General features: G+C 46.1%; 2 protein-coding genes across 4 annotated transcripts in view; one reads left to right on the top strand and one right to left on the bottom strand.

The window, feature by feature from the left end:
• ankfn1 (ankyrin repeat and fibronectin type III domain containing 1) overlaps positions 1-9,635 on the bottom strand; it is a 48,274-nt gene extending 38,639 nt beyond the window's left edge. For 2 of the 3 annotated variants that reach the window (XM_035146250.2, XM_035146248.2), the window contains exons 1-5: positions 9,417-9,635; positions 8,859-8,959; positions 7,769-7,993; positions 6,181-6,389; positions 2,701-2,966 (exon numbers count right to left, since the gene is read on the bottom strand). In XM_035146250.2, the coding sequence (XP_035002141.1) occupies positions 2,701-2,966; positions 6,181-6,389; positions 7,769-7,993; positions 8,859-8,932 (774 nt within the window). In that variant the 5' untranslated portion in view covers positions 8,933-8,959; positions 9,417-9,635. The remainder of the gene's footprint in view (positions 1-2,700; positions 2,967-6,180; positions 6,390-7,768; positions 7,994-8,858; positions 8,960-9,416) is intronic. The other variant, XM_035146249.2, reaches the window with a different exon arrangement.
• Positions 9,636-16,366: 6,731 nt separating this feature from the next.
• On the top strand, positions 16,367-19,390 carry LOC118100093 (transmembrane protein 100). The gene is made up of 2 exons (XM_035144826.2): positions 16,367-16,425; positions 17,362-19,390. Exon 2 carries the CDS (start codon positions 17,398-17,400, stop codon positions 17,866-17,868), a length of 471 nt encoding a protein of 156 aa, XP_035000717.1. The 5' UTR covers positions 16,367-16,425; positions 17,362-17,397; the 3' UTR covers positions 17,869-19,390.
• Positions 19,391-22,328: the final 2,938 nt, after the last annotated feature.

The raw sequence follows: 22,328 nt of genomic DNA on the forward strand, positions 1-22,328 counted from the left end.
GCTGACTATCTCAGAGGACAAAATTACAGTTTGGTTTCTGATATTAAAGCTAATAAAAAGTTTTTTACATTCAAAAAGAGATTTTAATCTAAAGGTTAAATAAAGGTTGAAGAAATAAAAGCAAGTTGAGATGTTTTAAGAACAAGCTCTTAAGAAGAAGTCAGAAACAAGCAGCGTTGTCACTTTTCCCGACAGAGAAAAAGAAGCTGCGATGAAAACAGAAGTTATATTTGAGTTATAATTCAAATGAGAAGGACGAACAGATCGTGTGGACACAGGTGAGCAACAGCAGCAGGTTTATAACGAGCTCTCAGTAACGAAGCCGCACAGTGAAATAATAAAGAAACGCTCGTCTGTCGTCCACTCAGAAACTTTCCACAGAAACACAACTATTCCTCTGTTTCACAGCACCCAGAGCACGCTGGGAGGACGGAGGGACGGAGGGACGGAGGGACGGAGGGACGGGACTCACTCGTCCTGCCTGTGTTGCCTGGAAATCTGTTATTTACTGAGACGGTGAAGCAGAAAGTGAAGACGAGCAGAGACGAACACCTGCTGCTGATCTGAGGTCAGACCAGTTTACACATCACTCATACTGACGACAGCCAATCACAGGAGGAGCCCCGTTTAAAACCAGGAATAAAATGTTCCTCCCTCAAAAACTAAAACAAGAAATATTCAGTTCATGTTTCTATATTTAGAATCTTAAGGATCAATATGTTTTATGTGTTTATTGATGAAAAAACGTGTCTGAATTTGTATTTATAACAGTTTCAGTACTTTGATTGTTTATTATAGTTTAATGACTCAGAACCTTTCAGCTGAGGTTGATCAGATTTTAGAGACGTGAAGTATTTGTAGATTCTGCAGGAAATGACATCACAGGAAGTAAAAATATCAACGTAACACTGGAGGAAGATTTCAGAGGTCAGAGGTTAAAACACAGGAGCTTTTTTATATGTGAAGCTGCAGACGACAAACAAAATGAACTCAAGCAACAAACAAACCAACAACTCTGAGTTGCATTAAACTCTGAGAAGAAACTAAACTCCCAAAAAAGATCAAGTAAAACTTCTGTTGTAAAGAAACGGTTTATTTTAGACTCCGACGTCAGATCCGAACGTTGTGTTGAAGAGATTCTAATTTGAGATCTATTAGTTTGTCTGTGTGTGTGTGTGTGTGTGTGTGTGTGTGTGTGTGTGTGTGTGTGTGTGTGTGTGTGTGTGTGTGTGTGTTCTTGTACAGATATCTTTGTGAGGACCAGTTTGAGTCTACAACCTACGAAGTGAGGACCTTTTGGCCGGTCCTCACTTTGTAACCCCCCCTTTAATGGACTGTTTGGGGGTTAAGACTTGGTTTTAGGGTTAGAATTAGGTTAAGGTTAAGGGTTATGGTTAGGCATTTAGTTTGGATGGTTAGTGTTAGGGTGGGGGGGCTAGGGAATGCATTATGCTAATGAGTGTCCTCACTAAGACAGCTGTACAAACGTGTGTGTGTCAGACTGTGTGAGCGACGACGAGGTGGAACTGTAACTGACAGGAAGTGTTAGAAACAGGAAGTGTTACTGACAGGAAGTGTTAGAAACAGGAAGTGTTACTGACAGGAAGTGTTAGAAACAGGAAGTGTTACTGACAGGAAGTGTTAGAAACAGGAAGTGTTACTGACAGGAAGTGTTAGAAACAGGAAGTGTTACTGACAGGAAGTGTTAGAAACAGGAAGTGTTACTGACAGGAAGTGTTAGCGACGCTTTGTGTTCACCGCTGGTAGTCGAGTCATGTGACTGATGAGAACCAATCAGGAAGAGAACGTGTCATCGTTTACTAAAGTCTCAGTTTCTGTTCAGACTGAAACTCAAACAGAGTTTTAAACTGAAACGAGACCAGTTTACACAAGTCTCTGATCCAGAGTCATGTAGAACCCCAGGTGTAACCATAGCAACAGTGATGGGGTTTAAAACTAAAACGTGTGGGCGGAGCCTTAAATGAGATCCAATCACAAACACTGTCAGTCTGTGTCCAGCTGCACGTGTTGCAGACTTTTCAAATTAAGAGCTTAACAGCAAACATGTGGATCTGGAGGCTTTTATCTTGAAATATCCACAGGAAGTCATGACAGGAAGTGACAGTGGCTCTGACCACACGTGTCTGCCATCTTGGTTGTAGTGTAAACGTGACTGTAATGATATTGCTCTTGGCCACAGAGGGCGACAACGTGCAGAGCGTTCCAGACTTCTTCTTCTACTGAGATTAACAGGTCGTATCTGATCAGCTGATCCAATAATTTAATGTAATAAAAATTTTTTTTTCATTCTGATCGATTCTTTCAGACGACATGAATGAAACTTTCACAATAAAAGCTTTTCATTAAATGGAACCACTGGAAAGACTTTTAATGTGAAACAGAGGAAGTGTTGAGTTTGAGTTATAAGTAATTATATAATAATTTGGATTTGTTTAATTACTATCGAGGGTTGTCGCCCTCTGTGTTGAAGACAGGTTACTACAATGTAAAGTTTGGACTAAAGTAAAGATGGAGAAACATTTTGTGACGTCTCACATTGTTCCAACGTTTTCCAGACATGATAAATATCACTGATCAGACATTAACTGGGCAAATTAGAAATAAGTGATGTTCCTTCCCACTCCAAAATTTAAATAAGTTATATGAGAAAAGCATTGAAGAAAACGATCCAACACTCACGTGGACGTTCCGCAGCTTCTTCCTTCCTCTCTCCAGTCGACTCAGGAGTCGCACACGTCGCTGCTCTCCGACCGCCGGCTGCAGCAGACGATCGTCAACCGAAACCGTCTTCCTCAAGGCCGCCCGCTCGCTGCCGCACGCCGGTGACGCCCTGCCCACCTCAGCCAGAGGGAGGCTCCTTGCTCCTCCTCCTCCTGCTGCTGCTGATGCACACCCCCCCGACCCAGGAGACGGATCAGGTGACCAGAATTCACGCTGCACCGAACCTGGACGAGAGAAACCAGAGACGAGCTGCTGTTACTGTACACTGCGCCCTAACCCCCTAACCCCACTATTATGGATACTGGTTATCTTATAATATATATTAAAATAGTGAGTGTGAATAGATATGAAAAGATGAGAAGGTGAAAGAGAGGAACAGCAGCAGGTTGGAGAGACGGAAACAGACGAAGAGAAAGACGACGAGTGTGAATCCTGGTCGTCGCTCTGCAGGACCTTGTTCTACTCCTCTCAGGTGGTTTCATGTGTCAGGTGTCAGGCTGCAGACCAGCTGACGACCTGAGCTGCTGCATTAAAACTACATGAGGTGAAACTGTGGTCGCTGCCTGGATGTTTGACTCCGGACGCCCTGAGGGAAATGAATGAAATGTACGAAGAAAGTCCAGAACGACAGAAATGAAGGAACATGAGTCGTAACTGAAGAGAAGGTGCAGAACCCTGGAAGCACCAGGTTCTCTCTCCTAACATCTGTATCACTGAGAAAGAACTGCGACACACAGACACGTTACGAACTACACACGACGCAAAGTATTTCTATTAAATCTAGAATCACCTCCTGTGGTTGACTCACCTCCAGACTCATATGAGGTGACCTTTGACCTCTGAGATCCAATAAGTTCATCTTTGAGTCCAACTGAACGTTTGTAGCAAATTTGAGGAAATTCCCTGAAGGTGTTCTTAAGATATCGTGTTCACAAGAATGGGCCAGATGGACGACCTGTAACACGAGGCCTCTGGCCACCAGGTGTCGCCAGCGCAGATATTAAAACTCAGTGTTTCCAGGGGTCAGAAGAAAGAACAGCGATGAAACAGAAGACAAACTAAAACTGTACATCTTCAAATGATGACCCATTTAGAGCCATAAAGCACCAGATGTATTGGGGGTGGATGCAGTGGTTTTAAATTAGGTTGAAATTATGATGTATTACTATTATAAATACAGTTCAGTGTATCAGGGTCAGAAACACTGAAATATAATGAGATTCTTTATTCTTGTAAATGATGGATTAAATAAAATGTGTATTTTAATAATTCATCTGTTTCTCTGAGACTTAAATTAATCCACAATGAGAAGAACCAGTTAATCTGATTATTATATTAAATTCATCTGATCACTGGTGTCATGGCGCCCTCTAGTGGACAGAGTCAGACTGAACCGTTCCATCAGAGTCGTTTAAACTATTAAAACATTTGAGTTAAATACAAGAATATTTCACACATGAATAAATCGATCTTTTTCATTCACATACAACAATAAGAGTTGATATATAAAAACATGTTGTCTTATATTTCCAGAGTGGAACCAATATTCTGGTGTGAAGTTGTGTCAGGTCATAATTGTTGGTTACGCTCTATTCTTGACATGTGACCAGAGAACCTGTCTCAGCCAATCAGGATCAATCTGTTAATGCTACAGGTGATGCTAATGCTACTGCGCTACCTAGGTTTACCTGAAAACAAGGGGACGACGTCTGTCACAGTTTATTATTAAGTAAAGGACCATGAATGAAAGAAGAAACGTCGGAGATGAAGCTCAGAGTCACGATGTTTTTATAACGATCAGATTTCATTCCCATGAACTGTCTCTAAACAAACAGGAAGACGAGACCGGAGGTCGACCGGACGTTATCCTCAGTTTTCAGACCATTGAGATCGCTGTTGCCAGGCAACCGCTGACATCAGACTTTCTCCATGATAAAGTTCAAAATAAGAGAAAAACAGATTTAAACCGGTTGGAATCAGAGTCATGACGAGAAGCTGAAGAAACTACAACAAGAGGAAATTAACTTTGTCTGAATAATTCACTTGATGACTTCGGTCTTTCAATAACAATGAGAAAACCTTTTGTACCAATGTATCAGCTGCCTGATGAAAATCATTGGAAAAACACGTCTCGTATTTTTCACTCTGTAAAAACAGACTTTTTATTGACCAATAGAAATCAGCTGATAGAACTTTACTCTGACCCCATTTCACAGATGTTTATTTATAATTGTCTAATAGTCTAAAACCTGTTACATGTAAAATCTACTTAAAACAGACAAATGTGTGTAATGATGGAAAATAAAACTTTATCATTCATCATCATTAAGAGTCTTTAAAATATCATCTCAATGGACACGAAGAAACACAAAGTTTTATTGTTTTCAACTGGAAACTTCAAACCGAGATTTGTTTTTATTTTATTTTGAAGAAATATTGATTTAATTATTTACATCTTCAGGAAAATCACTGAGTGAAAATCATCTACAGACGTTAAGATTTGAAACTGGAAACGAGTTCCGAGCGATAACGAGTCAAACACCTGATAACGAGGAGACGGATGTTAATCTGTCCCACAGGAAGCTCATTATCATTCTCCAGGAGGGTGGAGCTACAGGACAGCGTGTCCAACAGGAAGCAGAGCCCCAAGACAGTGTAAATACAAGAGTGTGTGTGTGTGTGTGTGTGTGTGTGTGTGTGTGTGTGTGTGTGTGTGTGTGTGTGTGTGTGTGTGTGTGTGTGTGTGTGTGTGTGTGTGTGTGTGTGTGTGTGTGTAGAGACGGCACGTCCACCACCTCACACCGAAAAGACGAAAAGCTGACATTTTAACTATCTTGTAAATTAGATTTTATTCCCGATCCAAGGAAACAAATTATTGACCAGATTATTTATTCATGTCTGACTTTCAGTGTTTCAACAACAATGAGACGAGTATTTGATTTATTTTATATTTTCAGAGTCTGTGATGACGAGAACTCAAATGTCTCTGGTGAAGAAGTGCTGACTCACACGATGAAGACACAGACGAGGATGTGAAGACAGTTTGTGGTGATCAGAGCTGAAGGTGTCAGGTGATGTCAACATGATCACGTGACCTCTGCAGCAGAGGTCACACGTCACTTCCTGTCTCTGTCTGCTGCCCCCCCCTCCCACCTGAACCAGGAGGAGGATCTGATGCTGTGAACGAGTCTGTGCAGAAAACCTGCTGCTGAGTTGTTCAGCTGTGAAACACAAACTCTGGAGAAGCTCTGGAGACGAGTCTCTGGATTTGACCTGCTGGTCTGAAACCAGCTCAAGTCTGGACGAACAGAAAGTACGACTTTTGTAAACAATGACCACATCTTGTCAGTCACATGACTCACGTAGCAGCGTCTCGCTGTTCGGGCGATGAGGTAGTGACGTGTTCCTGTCTGATAGAATCACATGCTCAGGTCTCACCTGCAGAGTTCCAGTGGAGTCCTCCGGGACTGGCAGCGAGCCGCCGCCGCTTCCTGATGCTGACCCCGCCCTGGGAGGCGGAGTCTCCAGCTGACGTCCCTGAGCTCAGCGCCGCGGCGGCAGGGGTTGAGGAGAGGAGGGGCGTGGACAGAAAGGGCGTCTCCTTCGCCAGTGAAGGAGAGAAGAAGGTGGATTCTATCTCTGACAACCTGCAGGGGGCGACATGAAAATTCATCAAGCCTGATCAGATCCAGTGACTCGCTCACGTATCTGACATTTGATTGACAGCTGCCGATCACTCTACTGATACGAATGATATTTTATTCATCAATGTTCGTCTCAGAGGCTGAAAACAGCTTGAAGTCAGTTTTTAACGACGCATCATGGCTACGTCCTCATTTTTCTATATTTAAGAATCTTTATGTTTTATGTGCTGATTGAAAAACTCACTTTCAGTCCTTTGATCCTTTATTCTGGTTTATTGAGTCTTTAGTTGAGTTTGTACAGATTTCAGAGACATGAAGATGTGAAGACATGAAAGGAAGTAAAAATAGAGACGCAGCCACTGGAGGAACGATTCTGCTGCAGAGGTCAGAGGTTAAGATAATTTTAGAATATAAATATATTATATATATATTATAAATCACGTCAGACTGATTCCCTCAGATCTCTGCTCCTAAGTTATTTCTATGAAGAATCCTCCTGAGGACTCATTTTAAAACCTCAGATTGTGGTGAAGTCGACTCCTCATCTCTCTTTACATCCTCCTCCTCCTCCTCCTCCTCCTCCTCCTCCTCCTCCTCCTTCCTTATATTAGCAGCATATTTCCTCCACATCTATAAACACCAGTGTGTCCCCTCAGGGCCCCAGAGGGTTCCTTATCTCTTCCTCCATGGAGCCAGATGGAGGAACAATGTTTCTGCAGGTGGGAGGAGCAGAGGGAGGAGCAGAGGGAGGAGCAGAGGGAGGAGCAGAGGGAGGAGCAGAGGCGGAGCTGCTTCTCCACTGACCACAGATTCTATTCGTCTCTTTTTAAGTTCAAAGCTGCGGCCGAGCCTCGAGTCTCTGAACAAAGACGACGTCAGTCCACAGAGAGAGAGACGGATTCTTTTAAAGCTTCAGTACGAACATGAATCTGAATCATTGTTCACATCAAACCACATCAGAACACACACACACACACACACACACACACACACACACACACACACACACACACACACACACACACACACACACACACACACACACACACACACACACACACACACACACACACACACACACACACACACACACACACACTCCTCCTGTTTACTACTTTAAACTTAAAGCAACACTATGTGACTTGGCTGAGCAGCAGCGCCCCCTGCAGCCAGTGAAGAGCCATCATGTCGTTAATCATCTGCAACAAACCAAAACCAAACTAATCCAGTTAAAAGTGTCTTTGGTCTGAGGAAACCACAGAAAACTGAAAGTTCTCAGCTTCACAGACACGTGAATAAATGATCTGAAAGTCCATCGACACAAACTTTCATCTGAAGCTTCCTGTTCTTTTTATTCTGTTCAGGTGAAAACCTCTGATTACCTGTCGTCGTCTCCCGGGTCGCTGACGGTGGAGCGACGGGAGTCGGAGGCGGGCGAGGAGGAGCAGGAGGAGGAGGAGTGGTTGGACGCATGTGAGGAAGAGGAGGTGGAGGAGGAGGAGGAGGTGAAGGCGGAGTCCAGCGCCCGGGGCAGCAGCAGCGAGGATGGCGTGCACAGCCATGTCTCCAGGTCGGAGAACTTCGAGTAACTCAGCATCTCCAGAACGCTGCAGGAGAGAGAGAGGACAGGAAGTGAGGTTCATTATCACAGGGAGAAGAGATAAAGAATAAAAGAGACGAAGAGGACGAAGAGGACGCAGAGGACGCAGAGGACGGAGGACGGAGAGGACGGAGAGGACGAAGAAGACGGAGGACGGAGAGGACGGAGGCCGGAGAGGACGAAGAGGACGAAGAGGACGGAGAGGACGAAGAGGACGGAGACGGAGGACGGAGAGGACGGAGAGGACGAAGAGGACGAAGAGGACGAAGAGGACGGAGAGGACGAAGAGGACGGAGAGGACAGAGAGGGCGCGAAGGACGGAGGGCGGAGAAGAGGACGGAGAGGACGGAGAGGACGAAGAGGATGGAGAGGACGAAGAGAATGAAGAGGATGAAGAGGACGGAGAGGACGAAGAGGATGAAGAGGACGAAGAGAACAGAGAAGACGAAGAGGACGGAGAGGATGAAGAGGACAGAGAGGACGAAGAGGAGGAAGAGGATGAAGAGGACGAAGAAAATGAAGAGAACAGAGAAGACGAAGAGGACGGAGAGGACGAAGAAGACGAAGAGGATGAAGAGGATGAAGAGGACGAAGAAGACGAAGAGAACGAAGAAGATGAGGAGGACGGAGAAGACCAAGAAGACAACAGGCTCCTCCCAGAGGTCAAAAAACAGACGTCACATGTTCGATTCCTCATATTTAACATCTGTGGTGAAAGTGTGACGCTGAGGAACTGGACGTTGATTGGTCGTTTCCAGCCAATCGGTGTGGATGTGCATCATGAACCTGTAGATTGAACCAATGAATGAACAGAATTCACAGGAAGTAGAAGAAGAAAAGAAAGAAGATGTTTCCTGTACCCCCCCCCTCACCTCTCATCTTTCTCATCAGCTGTTTGGAAGACACATGACGTCAGAACACAGGAGTTCTCAGAGTCCACGGACATCTTCAGCCATATCTGAGGGGGAGGAGCCTGAGTGAGTGAGGTGGTTGGTTAGTTAGCTGGTTGGTTGGTTAGTTGGTTAGTGAGCTAGTGAGTATCTTAAGATGACATCATGTGTTAGAAACCAGCTGGTATCACAGGAGCAGAATGGAGGATGTTGTGTTTTTATAAGTTACTAGTTACTTCAGTTACACCCCCCCCACACACACACACACACTTTAATGTTAACAATGAAGTTAAGTTAAAGTTAAAATTAACGTGCACGATGATGCTAAAGTTAACTTGTTAGCGTGCACGTGCACACCGTTTGGACTCGTCAGGGAGTTAAAGAGAAAACACCCGGTGAGTTAAACTTCAGTTCAACTGACACTAACTAACTGTTAACTAACCAGAGTCATCTGACCTCCACTCACACAACTGACTAGTTACACTAACTAGTTACACTGACAGTTTCAAACAGCTCCGCACATTTAAACCAGAGACTGACCGTCAGAGAGGAAACTTCTTCTTCTTCTGCACAAACACCCGCTCCTCTTCTTCTCCTCCTCTTTCTTCTCCTCCTCTTTCTTCTCCTCCTCCCACAGCAGAAACATCTGCTCGGTCACACTGTTCCTGGAAACGTGTCTTTGTCCTGCCTCGAGTCAAACATCCCAAAATACACAGATCCAGAGCAGCGAGGATTCAGGTTTCAGTTCACATCTGGAGCCAGGGCCCCGTCTCAATACTGTTCTCACTGAGCAGCGCCTCATACTGTTCTCACTGAGCAGCACAGGGCCGGGTCTCAATACTGTTCTCAGTGAGCAGCACAGGGCCGGGTCTCAATACTGTTCTCAGCAGCAGCACAGGGCCGAGTCTCAATACTGTTCTCACTGAGCAGCACAGGGCCGGGTCTCAATACTGTTCTCACTGAGCAGCACAGGGCCGGGTCTCAATACTGTTCTCAGTCAGCAGCACAGGGCCGGGTCTCAATACTGTTCTCAGTCAGCAGCACAGGGCCGCGTCTCAATACTGTTCTCACTGAGCAGCACAGGGCCGGGTCTCAATACTGTTCTCAGTCAGCAGCACAGGGCCGGGTCTCAATACTGTTCTCAGTCAGCAGCACAGGGTGAGTCTCAATACTGTTCTCACTGAGCAGCACAGGGGTGTCCACTGTTCTCACTGAGAGCACAGGGCCCCGTCTCAATACTGTTCTCACTGAGCAGCACAGGGCCGATCTCATTCACTACAGGGCCGGTCTCAATACTGTTCTCAGTCAGCAGCACAGGGCCGGGTCTCAATACTGTTCTCAGTCAGCAGCACAGGGCCCCGTCTCAATACTGTTCTCACTGAGCAGCACAGGGCCGGGTCTCAATACTGTTCTCAGCACAGGGCGGTCTCAATACTGTTCTCAGTCAGCAGCACGGGTAGTCTCAACAAACTGTTCTCACTGAGCAGCACAGGGCCGGGTCTCAATACTGTTCTCACTGAGCAGCACAGGGCCGGTCTCAATACTGTTCTCACTAGCAGCACAGGGCCGAGTCTCAATACTGTTCTCAGTGAGCAGCACAGGGCCGGGTCTCAATACTGTTCTCACTGAGCAGCACAGGGCCGGGTCTCAATACTGTTCTCACTGAGCAGCACAGGGCCGGGTCTCAATACTGTTCTCAGTGAGCAGCACAGGGCGGGTCTCAATACTGTTCTCAGTCAGCAGCACAGGGCCGGGTCTCAATACTGTTCTCAGTGAGCAGCACAGGGCCGGGTCTCAATACTGTTCTCACTGAGCAGCACAGGGCCGAGTCTCAATACTGTTCTCACTGAGCAGCACAGGGCCGGGTCTCAATACTGTTCTCACTGAGCAGCACAGGGCCGGGTCTCAATACTGTTCTCACTGAGCAGCACAGGGCCCCGTCTCAATACTGTTCTCACTGAGCAGCACAGGGCCGGGTCTCAATACTGTTCTCACTGAGCAGCACAGGGCCCCGTCTCAATACTTCTCACTGAGCAGCACAGGGCGGGTCTCAATACTGTTCTCAGTCAGCAGCACAGGGCCGGGTCTCAATACTGTTCTCAGTCAGCAGCACAGGGCCCCGTCTCAATACTGTTCTCACTGAGCAGCACAGGGCCGGGTCTCAATACTGTTCTCAGTCAGCAGCACAGGGCCGGGTCTCAATACTGTTCTCACTGAGCAGCACAGGGCTGGGTCTCAATACTGTTCTCACTGAGCAGCACAGGGCCGAGTCTCAATACTGTTCTCGTCAGCAGCACAGGGCCGGGTCTCAATACTGTTCTCAGTCAGCAGCACAGGGTGAGTCTCAATACTGTTCTCACTGAGCAGCACAGGGTGAGTCTCAATACTGTTCTCACTGAGCAGCACAGGGCCGGGTCTCAATACTGTTCTCACTGAGCAGCACAGGGCCGGGTCTCAATACTGTTCTCAGTGAGCAGCACAGGGCCGAGTCTCAATACTGTTCTCACTGAGCAGCACAGGGCCGGGTCTCAATACTGTTCTCACTGAGCAGCACAGGGCCGAGTCTCAATACTGTTCTCACTGAGCAGCACAGGGCCGAGTCTCAATACTGTTCTCACTGAGCAGCACAGGGCCGAGTCTCAATACTGTTCTCACTGAGCAGCACAGGGCCGGGTCTCAATACTGTTCTCACTGAGCAGCACAGGGCCCCGTCTCAATACTGTTCTCACTGAGCAGGACAGGGCCGAGTCTCAATACTGTTCTCACTGAGCAGCACAGGGCCGAGTCTCAATACTGTTCTCAGTCAGCACAGGGCCGGGTCTCAATACTGTTCTCACGACAGCACAGGCCGAGTCTCAACTGTTCTCACTGAGCAGCACAGGGCCGGGTCTCAATACTGTTCTCACTGAGCAGCACAGGGCAGTCTAAACTGTCTCACTGAGCAGCACAGGGCCGGGTCTCAATACTGTTCTCACTGAGCAGCACAGGGCCCGTCTCAATACTGTTCTCACTGAGCAGGACAGGGCCGATCTCAATACTGTTCTCACTGAGCAGCACAGGGCCGAGTCTCAATACTGTTCTCACTGAGCAGCACAGGGCCGGGTCTCAATACTGTTCTCACTGAGCAGCACAGGGCCGGGTCTCAATACTGTTCTCACTGAGCAGCACAGGGCCAGTCTCAATACTGTTCTCACTGAGCAGCACAGGGCCGGTCTCAATACTGTTCTCACTGAGCAGCACAGGGCCGGGTCTCAATGTTCTCAGTCGGCAGCACAGGGCTGAGTCTCAATACTGTTCTCACTGAGCAGCACAGGCCCCGTCTCAATACTGTTCTCACTGAGCAGCACAGGGCCGCGTCTCAATACTGTTCTCACTGAGCAGCACAGGGCCGCGTCTCAATACTGTTCTCACTGAGCAGCACAGGGCCGAGTCTCAATACTGTTCTCACTGAGCAGCACAGGGCCGAGTCTCAATACTGTGGCCCCTTGTCCTCGGGCCACAGACAACAGGATCAACTGCTTTGAAATCAAAGGACGAAGAAGCAGTTTAGATTGTAAATAAATATGATTTCCCTTTATCTAAATAATACAGGTTGATTATCTTAAGATGCACAAGATCATTATCAACTTGTAACTTTATAACAGTCACATGTTTACTAATGTAATACACTATGTTGTTTTAATAAAACTTCAAATATGTGAAATTCAATAAAGACATTTGTAGTTCCTTTTACTACCACTAGATGTCAGTATGGTTTCAGCTGATATTCATGTGAACGATTTATCACTGATTTAAAAATAAATTCTTATTGATTTACAGACTTGAACAAAGTGAATATTTGTTATAAGACGTTAGAAACTAATCATCTGATAAATCTCACACACTCTGACACTTCCTGTGTGTGGGACGAGCGTTGATTAACGATTGGTTGTTGATCGGTATCTTTTGACAGATTCCAACAGTTTCAGCTGATTCATCTACTCCAGCTGCAGCTGAGGCTCATGGGAACTGTAGTGTTTTGACTGAATTTAAAAGGTTTGGACGCCTGTGATGTTTCCTGTGATCTGTCGACCTCTGAACTGGGAGAATTTCCTGTCGTCGCTCCAGGGCCACGGCCGCTGGGTGGACGCTCAGCGACAGGAAGTGATGTAATCCTGACATGATGGATCCCACATGAAAACAGGGAATTCCTCTGCCCGTCCAAACCTGGAGCTCCTTCTTTTCCTCCACTGATTCTCTCCATCTGTGTCTCTTCTTCTGTTTCATCTTTCCTTCTGAGATTTCTCTTCACTTTACTTCACAGACGTTTACTTTGTCTTTAAATTAACAAAATCTAACGTGAACTCAGCGATAATTTATCATCAGATTCTGATTTTAAACATTTGTCATAGTCAAGTCAGGATTTTGAATTAAATTAGTCGTTGTCGTGATCTGCAGCTGTTTCACTTTTCACTTCCTGTCTCTCTTTTCTTTATTTGGTTCTTTTTCTTTGTCGCTCAGTTTCCTCTGATGTTAAATCATCTGGTTTCTGCTGAAGCTTCATCAGAAGTGAGAGAGAGGAGACGTGTTTCTTAATGAAAACATATTTTTATCATATGACCTGAGTTCAGTTTCTATTCATTTGATCCTGTTACTGTTTCTTACTTGATTTGATTGTGTCTTTTATCTGATTGCTTTGATTTGTGAAGCCCTTTGTAACCAAGTGCTATTATTATTGTTGTTGTTATCATTACAACGACATTGGGACTATAACATAACAAATATTCATATAATAAATATAAAACCTGTTAAAATGTAGTTTTGATTTTAATCTTTGAAAAGATGATTTTTGGAAAAAAGATAAAACTTAAATTAAAATTCATATGATTTATTTGCTTTGATGATAAAAAGCTGATTTAATATTGATTACAAATTAACTGTGTCTGTGGCGCCACCTTCAGGAAACGATTCAACATTATTTCTCCCTCCACCAGTTGAAAGTTGTTTTCACCTCGTGATGCTGCTGCGTTCACGATCAGAAGGTTTTTCTGAGTAACTGCGACGTGTGAAGCTGAAAAGATGCAAAGTCAACGTTTCCACTTTGTTCCGGATCAAACTGAGCGTCGATCACACCTGTGCTCACAGGAAGGAAGAGAAAGGAAAAGCACCATCTGCTGCAGAGGAAGGACGACGTCTCCAGAGACCAACTGAATAACTCATGGTCTCACACACACTGATGCAGGGAAGACATTTAGTTCTCGTCTGGAAATCAACCTCAGTTTTTATTCAACATCTTGTTTTCCTCAGAATTACTTTCTCTTCAGAATTAAAATCTCCATGAATCCTTCAGGGAAATAAAGGCTGAGAGCCCAGGGGGCTGCTGGGAAATACATCAACTCAGAGACTGAATAAATAAAACCTGACGAAAAGAAACCTTGATGAGATGAGGTCACAGTTCCTTGTTTTCTCTCTCTCCCTCTGACCCCTGGCTCCGGATCAAAGGACTCAGCGGGGGCCCCTGCTGGCCCCTGACAGGATCAGCAGCAGCAGAGTCTGCTCTGTTTCAAAACGAGTCCAGATGTGTCCAGCTGGAAACTGTGGGTGGGGGGGGGGCGTCAGAAACAAGGTTTAAGATCCATTAAAGTTCACAAATCTAAAAACTGCAGTGAAGGAGCCCACCCAGCTCGCTCCCTGAGGGGGCGGGGTCTAACGTTAACGCCGAAGACGTAGTGAAGCATCACAAAGACCAACTGTCTTTAAACATCGACTGGTTTTTCCTGGAAACTCGATGTTATAAAAGACGAACCTGAACAGGAAAGTCGGTTGTACAACACATGTCCCGCCCCCTCCTGCTAATAAACCAATCATCTGCTTTATAGCAGCCAAACAGGAAACATCAAGCCAATCATGTTGTAGGTCACAACAGTTTAGTTAATTTCAACACATTTTTGAGTCGCCATGTTTCCAGTCAACTCACCGTGTTTCTCTCGCTGTTTCTGTAACGTGATTGGATGGTTTCGGGGGGGCGAGGCGACCGCGTCACGTCTCTGTGGCCGGAGCCGTGACGCGGCCGCCTCGCCCCCCCGTGAAGGAGGTCGTCAAGACTCCGTGTTTAACCTGTGGATCAAAGGTTTGAATGAGATTTAACTTTGATTCTTCGCACGTTTTTATTTCTAAACGATTCACAGACAGACGGAGCCTGGCGTTTCCAAGATGGCTGCTTACATCACTCTTCATCCTCCTTTCACGGTCGGCCATGCTTCCTGAAAAAGAGGGTGTGGTCAATGCGGTCCACTCTAGATTATGTAAAGCCCTGTGATTGGCTTATAGACATCCAATCAGATAAGGCTGTGGGTGGAGTCAGGTGACAGAGGCTGCATTTAAAGACCGATGATGTCACAGCAGCAACAAGACAACAGCCCAACATATCCCAGGATTCATTGTGCTTCAGCGACCAACCATTTTATTGGCGCTGGTAAATACTTGAGTATCAAACTCAACCGAGCAGATAACGGACACAAAAAAACCAGGGACAGATGTGGGCGGGACAAGCTGATGACGCCGATCACGGACAGATTCAAGGGATCAAAGCATTTCAGTTCAGTTCGGCCTTCGCAGGGAAGTGGAGACGTGTCGTCCATCTTTATTTATGGTTGATAAAGTTACCTGAGCGCTCCGGGGTCAGTGTTACTGTTTCGAACAAACAGGAAGTGAAGGTGTGTTCACGTGATGCTCGTGGGTTTGTAGATGTTGGACGTGGAGACGGAGCCTCAGAGGACGACACGGGATCAGAACAATAAACCAACCTCAGCTGATTCCTCCCACACGTCTCCAGCTGCAGGGCGGAGGTCATGTGACTCCATCACTTTCAGATGTTCGGATGCTCTGCTCTCAGTCACAGGAAAAACTGAAGAGATAAAATAAACCTGAAGGAAAGAAATATTGAAGAGATTTAAGATCAGAAGTGTGTTTACATATTTGTACGAGTGCGTGTTCAGCATGGTGTGTGTGAGTGTGTTTTTAATGGTGTGTTGTTTTGTATTCTTTGTATATTTATGTTGAGGTTTATTCTACTAATAAATGAACAAATGTTTAAATGTTCCGTCTGCAGCAGAGAGCGTCTGAAGAAACATCTGGATCCCGTTTGTCACAGTTTCCTCTTCCATCAGATTATTAGAGATCGCTCAGTGATCAGTGAGATGGTGTGTGGACGGGTTGGTACCAGCCGAAGGAAGGAAAGAGTTAAAACTTTTCTGGTTGGTCCAGTAGGAGGTGGTGAGGAGGAGGAGGAGGGGGAGACGTGGAGGGGAGTCCCCCTCCTCACCCGTTCTTCTATTGATAGACATACTCCCTCATTTCTTCCTGCAGAGACGACGATGCAGAGCGCCGAGGAGCAGAAGGAGCAGAAGGAGCAGAGGAGCAGAGGAGCAGAAGGAGCAGAGGAGCAGAGGAGCAGAAGGAGCAGAGGAGCAGAGGAGCAGAGGAGCAGAGGAGCAGAGGAGCAGAGGAGCAGAGGAGCAGAGGAGCAGAGGAGCAGAGGAGCAGAGGAGCAGAGGAGGAACATCACTGAGTGAGTTCGTGAGAATTAAAACTGAGAGAAACCAGAAGCTGCTTTTACTTTTAAACAGAAAACTGCAGCTGCATCATCACAACGTGTGTGTGGTGTGTGTGTGTGTGTGTGTGTGTGTGTGTGTGTGTGTGTGTGTGTGTGTGTGTGTGTGTGTGTGTGTGTGTGCGTGTGTGTGTGTGTTTCATTTTCAGATTGTGCACAGTGGTAAAAGTATCTAAGTAACAAAGTTTTGTGCAGGGAGAAAAGCACTTTGTTTACTTTATTAGTTACAGTTACTAGTTACTTTACTAGTTTAATCTGATTTTAAAATAAAAAATGAAAAATCCTTATAAAACGAATATTCAGCCTCTATAATCTTGTTTTGCTCTGAAGTAAAATGTTTAAATCAACTTCACATTTGATTGAATCATTAAAGGTGAGTTTGTGCTTTGTCATAAAGATGAAACTAAACATCATAAATGTGACAGTGAAGTTTTCATCAATAACTGTAACTTATCTAAAATATCTCAGATGTAAACGTTGCCCTCTGGTGGTGATGATGTAATTTACAGTCAGAGTCTGAGCAGTAGTGATCATGGGGTGGAGTCTTGGTATCGAGGTCCCGCCCATGCACACCCTCGACCAATCCTGAGTCAGTCTCAGCTGTCAATCATGACGTCTCAGCCTGTTTTTATATCATCAAATAACTGATTCAAACCAAACTGATCAGAAACACTTGAACAAACATCAGAGAGATGAGAACGACCTGAAACGACAGAAACATCTTTAAACATTTATTTAACAACATGTCCCATCTGCTAACATGGAGGAGGTCTATGACCTATACTGCAGCCAGCCCCCAGAGGGCGATTGAAATAATTTGTCTTCACTTTTGGGAGCCGTCATGTCGTCCATCTTTATTTACTGTTTGTGTTTTGACACACTTTCTGTTTCCAGCTAGCTGCTCTGTGATTGGCTGACATCAGTATCAAGATGGCGCACCTCTTTCTCACCAGTAAGATCAACATGGACGACCTCCACTGCAAAGGCGGTCCCAGGATCCCCAGGAGTGCCGTGAAGCCGCCGGCGTCCATCTCTGCCGAGAAGCTGAACCGGGACAAGCCCAGGAAGGACCAAGGCGTTGTCGTGGTGACGCGCGTCCCACACGTCAATGAGGTCCAGCTGACGGCGGCCACTGGTGGTGCCGAGATGTCCTGCTACCGCTGCACCGTGCCGTTTGGCGTGGTTGTCCTTATCGCCGGCATCGTGGTCACGGCGGTTGCGTACACCTTCAACTCTCACGGGTCCACCATCTCAGTGCTGGGGCTGGTGCTGCTGTCCGCCGGCCTGGGACTGCTGGGCTCCAGCGCCATCTGCTGGAGGGTTCGACTGAGGAAGAAGAAGGACAAACGGAGGGAGAGTCAGACTGCCCTCATTGCCAGTCGGGGGTACTGCGTGGCCTGAGGAGAAACACCCAGAAACACTCTGAACGGGGGGGGGGCGTGAACCTGAACGCACCAGACTAACTCCGTCCAGCAGGCGGCGTCAGGTTCACACCTCCTGAGGAGATGATGGCGCTGCCGTGGGTCACATGACGCACGACCATACCTCCGCACAGTGGTTGAGCTGGACGACGGACGACGGTTAAACTTTCTTATACAAACGTTCAGTTCTGAGATGAAGAGAAAATAAAAACAATTTCACGATGGATCAGTCGTCACAGAATGAAACTAAAATAACCAACGATCTTAAAACTTTGGTTATTTTCTCAGATTTTTTTTAACTCAAAACAAGACTTTTAATGACGTCACTTTGACTCTGGGAACTTCTGCTGAGAACTTTCTACGGAGGCCCCCAAGGGTCACATGGTGTAAAAGGAATATTGTCATGGAATCGTTGGGATTAAACAGAGCTCAAGGTTTAAAGGAGGTTTGAAGTCAAAACCTGGAAATGATCAAATGCAGCTAAATGAAAGCACAGATTAATAATTCATGTTTATAAAAACAACAATATCTCAATAAAATATCACTTCCTGTTAAACTAGTGAACCAATGCATGTTTGTCATCATACAACTCGGAGGCGAGTCCTTCGACATTTTCAGTTTTAAAAGCTTAAAGAATCAATTGAATGGCTTTTATATGAAACTCTGGCTCATTAAGGTGAAGTGAATGTGCACAGGGGAATATTTAACAACGTTAATTTCAATCTTTGCTTTTATTGAGTCAATAAATGAGTCAGACCCTTGAACGCACCTTGACTGAACTCTGATTATGTGGAAAGAGTTTATATATAAACATGTTCAGTCTGTAACTAAATGCTGCTAATAATCGATATATATTATAATAAAGAAAAGGTACATTCCAGACGACGTTTCTCTCTGAACGTGGTCGTCTGATTGGCTCTGGTCGTGACCTCCGTATGTTTCTCTGTGTGTGATTGGTTCGTTCTGCAGGATCAAAGGCAGAAAACCTTTAGTTCAGTGTGAATGTCTCTGTTTTCAGACATAAAAACAGAGACAGCGTTTCCAGCTCGTCCACACCGGCGTCGGCCCTCATCACCAAAAGCTCTGGAATCTCCTCGTGTTTCCAAGTTGATGTCTTTTTTAAGAATTTCCAACATGTGTCGTTTATCCAAACATGAACCGCAGCAAGTTTGTTGACGTGTTGAGGAAAGAAACATTTGAGTGTTTTTTGCATCAAGTTTAACAGTGAAGTTGTTCATGGTTCATCCTCAGGAGAACACAGACGTCTGAACCACATTCGACGAGGTCTTTGATAATTTCAGGATAGCATCCGGAGTTCAGTTCATGTCTGAAAACAGCGGCAGAGAAACGTGCAGTGACGTGAGGTCACAGGTCGGGATGTGTTTTATCTGTCTCATGTAGACTTTGTATGTTCGACTCGAGCAGGATCCAGACGTCATGAATCCACGTTTAGAAACTGTGTCTTATTTATTCTGTTTTATTAAAGTGAAGTTCTGACCCGACTCGTCTTCTTTTCCTCTAACCCTCGACGAGCGGCTGGAAAGTTGTAGCAGCTCGCTGTTATATTTAGTTGTGTTTATGTTGCCTAGCATCGCACAGACACACGACCAGATAATAAACTGGGGGAGGAGGGGGGGGCTGGGATTGCGTCAGGAGGAGGTGGTGGTGACGGGTAACGGTTACAACGTGTTGTCACTTCTGCAGTGCTAACTTTATCTCCGCCGGAGCGCAGCATCCGGGGAATGTGGGAGGAAGGAGGGGGAGGGGAGGGAGATGTGGATGGGGTGAGAGACATCAGCAGAGAGGAGGGAGATGTGGAGGGGAGGGGGGTCGAGTTTCTGATGAGGACGTATGAAACGTGACGAAGATTCGAGGGCGAAAATAGAAATTGTGTCGTGGAAAAACCTCCGAAACGGACAGGAAGTAGAAACTCGCCCCCCCCCCTGCAATGACTAAATATCAAATCATTAGTCGCAACTGAAATACATTTTATTTTAATGATTTTATAAACTCAACATCTCGTTGTTTTCAACTGCCAATAAAGGAAATAAAGGAAATAAAGGAAAACGTCATTATTTTCTCACATTTTCTACCCTGCAGGTGATTGTTTGAGACTGACGACGTTTGCACGTAAGAAGAATAAGTTGTTACGGTTCATCCTGAGAATTTTAACATGTCCGTCAGAGGATCATTGAAGTAACCATGGATACGTGTCCGTACTGAATTTCATGTCAATGGGTCCGACGGTTGTTGACATATTTTGTTAGAAGCTGAAAATGTCGCCCCCTGGTGGCTGTGGAGGACAAGTGACTCGTTTCAGACTCTATGAGTAGCGTTCAGAGGGGAAATCCCGACCCTCCCCCTCCCTTCCTGTAACAGTGACCAGCTGAGCGACCAGAGGGGTAACACTGAGGCGGTGTCCCCCGCCCTCTTAAACACACCCCAGGCTCTGGGCCGGAAACGGGCCTGGCACGCCAAGAGACGGGGAGCGGCACATTGAAAGAGATCAGCCGGAGAACAGGAAGGAGTTTCTGTTCACACACGCCCTTTATTAAAACTTTGAACTGGTTCCACAGCAGGAGTGAGATCGTCCTGTCAACAGAGGAGCAACGAGGTCAGAGGAGACGAGGAGACGAGGAGACGAGGAGACAAGGAGAAGCTGATGCACTTCACCTCCGACAGTTTGAGACCAATGTTTCTGCTGTTTCTCAGCTGATCGTCTCAACGGAACCCGACGAGGACTCGAGTGTCGACTCAGAGAAACACGATGTTTAAAAGCAGCAGAGTCCGACAAACAAAATCCACAGAATCACAACAACTCCGAAGACCAGAGGTGGCGCCAGAGCACGTGTCTCCATCATAATCATTGTTATGTTAAATCAAGGTTCAGTGTGCAGGAGTTAGTGACGTACATGTGAACGTAGACGACTTGCGTCATGCAAGGTATTTAGTGACATCTAGTGGTGAAGTTACATATTACAAACCACTGAAACATGAGGACAGGAGGACTCTCAACATGTCCAGACATGTTGTGTAGTTAGTGTTTGTGAAGCAGCAGCAGCAGGTTGTCGGGTCCGACTCGTTCAAACAGGAACATGTGGGAACAGCCAGGCGAGGGGCGGAGCCTGTAGAGGGGCGGAGCCTGTAGAGCAGCAGGAGGCCGGACATGACGTATAAACTCTGCTGTGGAAAGATCAGTGTTGTTGTTTGTGTGTTCGTGTTTGTGCGTCCGTGTTGACATGTAACTATCCTGCAGAGAAACTGCTGCTGACGGGCGCCGTGACTCAGAAATGAGGCGGGAGACACATGATGTGTGTCAGAGCTGCAGGGAGGCCACGCCCCTCAGTTCTGTGGTGACAGCAGGTTTATAACTCGTCAAATTAAAGGCTCCTGACTCAGCATGTAGAAATCTACATCTGTACAAAGGTGAAGCCAAATCATCTGGATCTCCCCCTGGTGGCTGGCTGTAGTATAGGTCATAAACCCTTCCTCCTCCATGTTGGCAGATGAGACTTGGACCAAACTAAAATAAATCTAAGTTCGTCATCATCTCATGATGTTTCAGGGTTAAGCCCCTAACACGTTTACCAGAGTTTGGTCAAGCTGTTCGAGAGAAGAAACTGTGAAACACGAAGTTCTACATCAACGCTCAGCTCATGGTTCACAGGAGGAAACGATTTGTCTCAAACTGGTTTGTTTCTTTCTGCACAGAGAAACGTTCACAGACGTTAAATCACAACTTCAGGAGCTGGTGATCGCAGGACGTGGTTCAACGTGTCGTCTGCAGGTCGATCGGCTCCAGTGGGTCTGAGCTGCGACAGATTGTGTGAGAGAAGCTGGATTTCATCGTCTGAAGGGGAACAAGCGACGGGGCTGACAATCGCTGAGAGGCCCCGAAAGGCTCCATTAACCAGGGAGAGGCACTTCCTCTCATTCCTCAAAAATCCATTTCTCCCCAAACAAAACTTTTTCTCTGCATCTGTTTCTTTCATTTCGGGCGTGCTGACGGATTTAAAGACTTTTTAGAATAACAGGGAGGGGAGCAGCTCCCAGTCTGAGGTGGCTGCAGTGACATGGGGGGGTGCAGCGCCTCAGAGCAGGAAGTTCACATTGTGTTTGAAAAGAATGGCAGCGACTGTTTCGACTGTGGCTCGCTGTCGTTGGTCCAGTCGCTCGCTCTCTTGTGAGAAGCTTGTGATAAGAGAACGCATGGTGATGACATCATCAGCACCTGATCGTGGAGGTGTTCACATCACAGCTGCAGGTTTTTATTTTCTGCTGAAGATGACGAGTCTCAATCAGCAGATGACGTCATGAAACTCATCACTGTTGCTATGGTTACACCTGGCGTTCTACATGACTCTGGATCAGAGACTTGTGTAAACTGATCTCGTTTCAGTTTGAAAACTCTGGGTTTGTGTTTGAGTCTGAACAGAAACT

This window comes from Hippoglossus stenolepis, chromosome 21 (genome assembly GCF_022539355.2).
Source record: "Hippoglossus stenolepis isolate QCI-W04-F060 chromosome 21, HSTE1.2, whole genome shotgun sequence".
Lineage (NCBI taxonomy): Eukaryota > Metazoa > Chordata > Actinopteri > Pleuronectiformes > Pleuronectidae > Hippoglossus > Hippoglossus stenolepis.